The 6,405-nt window shown below is 40.9% G+C and overlaps 1 protein-coding gene and 1 long non-coding RNA gene across 2 annotated transcripts; one reads left to right on the forward strand and one right to left on the reverse strand.

The window, feature by feature from the left end:
• Window positions 1-461: 461 nt before the first annotated feature.
• On the reverse strand, window positions 462-6,293 carry LOC112655001 (uncharacterized). The gene is made up of 7 exons (XR_007412877.1): window positions 5,860-6,293; window positions 5,325-5,471; window positions 3,953-4,065; window positions 3,665-3,798; window positions 3,345-3,518; window positions 2,126-2,608; window positions 462-1,511 (listed from the first exon to the last, which is right to left on the reverse strand). It is a non-coding gene; the product is annotated as an uncharacterized LOC112655001 (long non-coding RNA).
• Window positions 1,185-6,405, forward strand: KRT40 (keratin 40). The gene is made up of 7 exons (XM_025439683.3): window positions 1,185-1,631; window positions 2,129-2,211; window positions 2,473-2,629; window positions 3,435-3,596; window positions 3,676-3,801; window positions 5,133-5,353; window positions 5,900-6,405. Exons 1-7 carry the CDS (start codon window positions 1,185-1,187, stop codon window positions 5,997-5,999), a joined length of 1,296 nt encoding a protein of 431 aa, XP_025295468.1. The 3' UTR covers window positions 6,000-6,405.

Here is a 6,405-nt window from a genome sequence, read left to right on the forward strand (position 1 = left end):
CCACAATTATGCCAAGGAAAGTGAAAGAGATTATGCTACATACATAATAGAGATGAAATTCAAAACAAAATCCAAAAAAGTTATGTCTCAAATCGCTATCCATTTGGTACTGCACCAGGGATTTCATCCAATGGAACTCCTGGTCTGGAACTCAAATTATAAAATTTTATTCCCCAACGCCAGTATTTCACATTTTTATGAAATTGTGACCTTAAAAAAATAAGTAAATAAGAGAAAACAGATTCTATCTCAGAAGAAAAGTCTTTTATAGCTTCCTTGCCCCTATTCTGAACTGTATCCAATGAGGGTTTAGTTTCCCAAGAAACTAAAAGATTGTAACTTAGAAATTGTATTTCACTCTTATTATTAATACAGGTGAAAATAGTATACATAATCTAAAAATGAGGCATAGGTAACATAGAGAAAGCAAGTTTCAGGAAATCAAAGATCACAACTCCAGATCTTGATAACCAGTTTGTATTTTGGCCTGCAGGCCACAGATTATGCCCATCAGTTATTTATAAAGTGACTTTTCAATTTGCACACAGGTAGATGTAGTTCATACACACACACACACACACACACATATGCATGTGCACACACACTTTAAACCCAGTACACACCTCACTCCTCTACCATGTGAGCACAACAAGACCATAAAAAGCATTGCAAAGATGGTTAACTACATGGAACATTTTATGATGGTACACAAACAAATAAATGGCATTTAATGAGATGTAATATGAATTTTAAAAGGATAGATAAACAATTTACAATACAGGAGCAAAATCTGTGATAATATCATTTTTGTTATTTGTAATCAGTTGTATCTGCAATTACTGAGTGCCAAATGTCCTCTGCCTTTCTGTATTCTACCAAAAAGATAATGCATCTCATGAAGATTCTCTGAACCAAGCGTCTTATCCTACTGGCAGATGGAAATATTGCCCTTACTTAGTAACCTGAAGCTATGCCTCTTTTATGAGGCATAAAACTTCCTCAGAAAACAAACAACACTAATGAATGTTCATATGAAAACTGGCACCAACAGTGATAAACAGAACATCCGGTATGTTCTGTAAATACCCATTTGCAGGCTGTATAAAAGTCTCAGGAGGGATGGAGACTCTGGGAACCAGTCAATTGGAGTTTTGCAACTAGTCTTGTTCTTCACTTCTAATAGGATGACTTCTGACTGTTTCCCCACGTGCTGCTCTTCTGAATCCTGTGCCCAGGCTTCCGACTGTGCACTTGCTTCAACCTGTTCCATGGAGGCCACCTGCCTCCCCAGTGCCCCTGCTACATCCAGATGCCAGACCCCTAGCTTCCTATCCAGGTCTCGCTTGCCAACTAGTTGCCTCACACCATGCTACTTTGCTGGGAATTATAATATTCCTTGCTTGGTGGGGAACTGTGCTTGGTGTGAGGATGGGGTGTTCAACAGCAATGAGAAGGAGACGATGCAGTTCCTGAATGACAGACTTGCCAACTATCTAGAGAAGGTCCGTGGCCTGGAAGAGATGAACGCAGAGCTCGAATGCAGGATTCGAGAACAATGTGAAGAGGATATCCCACTGGTGTGCCCTGATTATCAGTGTTACTTTGACACTATTGAAGAGCTTCAGCAAAAGGTCTGGTGTTTCATTGCCCTAATGCTTCACCCTCCCAATCTGTGATTTGCTTTATCTTTATACTAAAAAAAAGGCTGTTCTATGGAAGTTCCCCCTATCCCCAGGGAAAGGGGTTCTCCAGGAGGAAAAGGTGGTGGGCTGAAATTCAGCAAAAATTAGCATGAGCCGTGGGGCTGCCAGTAATCATTGAATGGCCAAAATAAACTCACTCACAACTACCTATGGAGAAAAATCCAAGTTCAACTGCCAAGGAATATTGCAAAATGTTTTAGGCCACTGAAAAACGGACCCTTTTTATTTCTATATTTATTTTATGAATGGTCCTGCTTTTTTCTTCATTGAAGTGACATGCTTAATAAGAAAAATAGGCTTCAAGCTATTTTATACTGTCTTATAAAGACTTTTAAAAGATAAATAATGGTATAGTTGTTAAATGAATAAATATTTAAGTTTCTTTCAAAGAGCCCTCTAGTATATATAACTAACTTACTTACCAGATCTTATGCACGAAGGCAGAAAATTCCAGACTTGCTGTGCAACTTGACAACTGCAAACTGGCTGCTGATGACTTTAGGTCAAAGTAAGTTAAATTTGAATTTGAAAATAATTCATGGCTGTCTCTCTCTCTCTCTCTCTCACACACACACACACACACACACACACACACGTGCACACTACAAATATTCTCTACATAAGCTTTTTTTAAGCTAAGAATGCTCACAAAGCTCACATTAATTGGGATATAGCTTCCTTGAGTCGTTGTGTCATTCATCAGCATGCCCAGCATCTTGCACAGTGTCTAGCAAAATAAGCACCATCTGTATCTCTTTTGCTGTGAAAGGTATGAGTCTGAACTGTCTCTTCGCCAGCTGATAGAGACGGACATTGGTGGCCTGCGTGGGATCCTGGATGAGCTGACTCTGTGCAAAGCTGATCTGGAGGCCCATGTGGAGTCTCTGAAGGAAGATCTCCTTTGCCTTAAGAAAAACCACAAAGAGGTAAGGAAAGTGTAAAATTGCTGAATGAATGTGGAGGTGACAAAGTCAAACTGATAGATTTCGTTTTGTGTATATAAATCAAACTCGGGCAGATATTGCTAAAGCTGGAACAAAATTACTCGAGGCACTAATGTCCAGCCTGATGACTCTGGCATATCTCTGGGTGTATATGTGAAATGGGCCCTGGCTAGTACCACTTGAAAGACCAAATTGTTCACCTGCTATTGCTTTCGTGAAGGAGGTAACTTTACAAATGGCTTTCCTTGGAGGCTTTATGCCACATAACTCTAATCCATAAGCTACAAAAATCAGGCTGATAAACACAGGGCATGAAGGCCATTTCAGAAAGGGGATAACATCTTATGCAATATTTGGACCAATATTTTAAAATATTCTACATCTATAAACTTTCTAAATCATAAAATACGAAGTATATGACTATCTCATGTTGATAAAGCTAAAAAGTGAAAAACTTAATGATGTAAAATGGTATATTTTCCCTTTGAGCATGTGTTGATGATAATAGCATTTATTGAGACCTTCCTATGTGCCAAGGACTTTCATAAGTGCTTTATATGAACATCAACTCATATCTCTCACAATAACTCTCTAGGAAAGGTAAAATTATTATACACCTTTTGTGGATGCAGAGACTGAATGATGAAAAGAGAGTCAACCTAAGCAATCTGAATCTAAATCCCACACTTTTACTCACTTCTCCAGAAATTGGATGCTCTTGGGATGTCAAGGTGAATTCTTCTTCCCCACCACTCTGTGACTTTCTTTACTCCATTTCCTCTTTCAGGAGGTTGACTTGCTTCGTGGACAGTTGGGTGACCGACTCAGTGTAGAGCTGGACACTGCCCCCACCATCGACCTCAACAGGGTCCTGGAAGAGATGCGTTGTCAGTATGAAACCGTGCTGGCCAACAACCGTAGAGACGTGGAAGAATGGTTTGCTGTTCAGGTCAGTACCCAGAGCAAGAAAATGACAAGCTTCCAGACTTCTGCCTTATTTGCATCCTCTAATCATACCTGGTTTACAGACAGAGGAGCTGAATCAGCAGCAGCTGTGCAGCGCAGAGCAGCTGCAAGACTGCCAGACAGAGATCCTGGAACTGAAACGCACAGCCAATGCTCTGGAAATTGAGCTCCAAGCACAGCAAAGCCTGGTATGTAAGGGAAAGACAGCTCTGTTTTTGTCACTGAAGAATTAAGCCCTGAGATGCTAGTCCCTCTTCCATGAACCCAAGGAGAGATCCACAGTTCATGTGGCAGAAAGTCTGAATTTCCAATATGCAAGGATTGTATTCTTTGACTTACCCAAATACTGCTGTTTACTGAGCTAGAAGCAGAAGTGATAGGTCAACAGTCTGTACTGTCCCAACAGGATTCCCTGACCTTCCCTCCTGGGCTTGAGCATGATCCTGCAGCACCTTCCAGAGACAGAAAAAGAACAGGAGGGCAGGAGCAGAATGAGAGTGGAACCTCTGAGCTGAAGGCACTGAAGCATTCCAGTGGGTTTTAATTGTGCTTTGATTTGGGCCAACTTCTCAAACTCAGCATCATATAAAAGAATAATATTCAAACTTTGCATTCTTCCACTACCCTAAGCTTTTCCAGGATCCACACCTCAACTGGACCCTTCACTCCACCCCATTTCACCCAGCAATGAAAATACTATGCACTGGGGAGCCTGGCTGGCTCAGTCAGAGGAGCATGTGACTCTTGATCTCAGGATCATGAGTTCAAGCCCCATGCTGGGCATAGAGGTTATTTTAAAAAAAAATTTTTTTAAAAAGGATACCATGCATTGAAGATCACATTAGCCAGTTCCAGTCAGACACCACTGTCTGTGCCACATTGGGGCCTATAGAGACTATCTGGGTGAATAATAGCTACATATTTATCTTGTGAGAGGCTTAAACGCCTCATAATAACTTGATGGGATAAATCCTTTTACTAAACCCATTATCAGATGAGGAAGACTGAGACTCAGATTAAGTAGCAGGGGTCATGCAGTTGTTTTTTTTTTTTTTTTTTTTTTTTTCATGCAGTTGTTAAGAGGCAAAAGTGGAAGCTGGATCCAGCTGGTTCAATCCCAGAGCCTCTTCTCTGAACCATTCTATATGGCTCTTTCCTGCCCCAAGTCCATACTCAACTTCTCCCCTCAAATGCTGTTGATCTTCCTTAATATATATTACAGGTTGTGATGGGCAAGTGGTGATAGTAATAACTAACCCTTGCACAGTTTTGAAATTTTTTCCAGGCACTGTTCACAGTGTTTTACACATATTAATTCATTCAATCCGCACAACCATCCTATGAAATAAGTACTTTGCATTGGTCATTTTTTATAAAATAAAACAGCCTCAGAGAAGCTAAGTAATTTTCCCAAAGTCACATAGATGCACTAGGGTAGATCAAGGATTTGAAAACCAGCACTCTGGCCCCAAGGACTATGCTACACAGCCCTTCTGAATATACTCTTTTTCTTCTGCAGACAGAGTCTCTGGAATGCACTGTGGCAGAGACGGAGGCCCAGTATAGCACCCAGCTGGCCCAGATGCAGTGCCTGATTGATAACGTGGAGAACCAGCTGGCTGAGATCCGCTGTGACCTGGAGCGGCAGAACCAGGAGTATGAGGTGCTGCTGGACACAAAGGCTCTGCTGGAGGGTGAGATCAACACATACCGAGGTCTCCTTGAGAGTGAAGACAGCAGGCAAGTTCCACACGATTATTCTCAAAATCCCCCAAGTCACAAAGAAGCTCATGCAAGAGAATCTTGCCTCCTCAAGGTCTGCCCAAGGTGAAACCTCCCTCATGTGTTAAATGATCTCCTTACAAGAGTAAAAAGACAAACAAAACAAAACAACAACAACAAAAAAAACAGCTGAGGCTAATCACATGACAGTAGAAGTATTCAAAAGTATTCCAAAGTTCTAAAGCAGAATAAGTATCACATACAAAATTTCATGCTGGGCGTCCCCCTTTGTTCCTGACTTCCACCAAAGAGAAATCAGGAACATGCATAAGATAACATTTGCAAAGTGAAATAAATACACAAAACTGTGTATTCAACTGGCACAGGGGCAGTGAGCATTCCTAGTGGCAATGCTGAATCTAGGCCTGAAATAGGCTTAGGTCAAATGCTACTCTGCAAAGAGTGTTCAGAACATCATTTGCAGGGCAAATTTTGGCACGATCTTTTCTGAGTTGAAATTTTACCTGGATTTCCCTTGTTAAGCTTACTTCAAAATTTCCACAGGCTTCCTTGTAACCCGTGTTCTACAATAAGCACATCAAGCAACACTTGTGAGGCATGCTCAGCGTATCTGATTTGCACGGTCGAAAACTACTGTGCATGAATGTTCAACCCTCGGCGCAGTGGATAGAGGAGTCAAAGCCAGCAGTGTCCTGGAAAGGAGATGGGACTTCAATCAGATGCATCCAAATCTAAAAGTCAAGAAGGGGTTTCTACCCTAAATTTGTCCTCTAAACATCCCCATTATATTTCTGCTTTGTCATTTCCTCTCCTGCCTGCTTATTAGTGATATTCTAGGAGTCTATAAAGCTTTCTTGCTAATCTCCAAATAAAATATGTTTCATTCCTTTAGCATGGTAAATATAGCTTTGTGGCTTATAACTGTGGATATAAGAACCATGTGATGCCTAAACCCATGTCGATAGTTTGATTTTGCACAAACCGAGGCTGAAAATAGTTTTTAACTCCTCAAATACAAAAGTTTAACTAATCCATGCAAAATGTCATAC

Source organism: Canis lupus, chromosome 9 (assembly GCF_003254725.2).
Source record: "Canis lupus dingo isolate Sandy chromosome 9, ASM325472v2, whole genome shotgun sequence".
NCBI lineage: Eukaryota > Metazoa > Chordata > Mammalia > Carnivora > Canidae > Canis > Canis lupus.

Bases quoted from the DNA above. Each gene is read 5' to 3' on its own strand.
- KRT40 (XM_025439683.3), top strand. From the start codon at position 1,185: ATGACTTCTGACTGTTTCCCCACGTGCTGCTCTTCTGAATCCTGTGCC. The intron at 2,212-2,472 runs GTAAGTTAAATT...TTGCTGTGAAAG, and splicing joins GCTGATGACTTTAGGTCAAA to GTATGAGTCTGAACTGTCTC. The intron at 2,630-3,434 runs GTAAGGAAAGTG...TTCCTCTTTCAG, and splicing joins TTAAGAAAAACCACAAAGAG to GAGGTTGACTTGCTTCGTGG.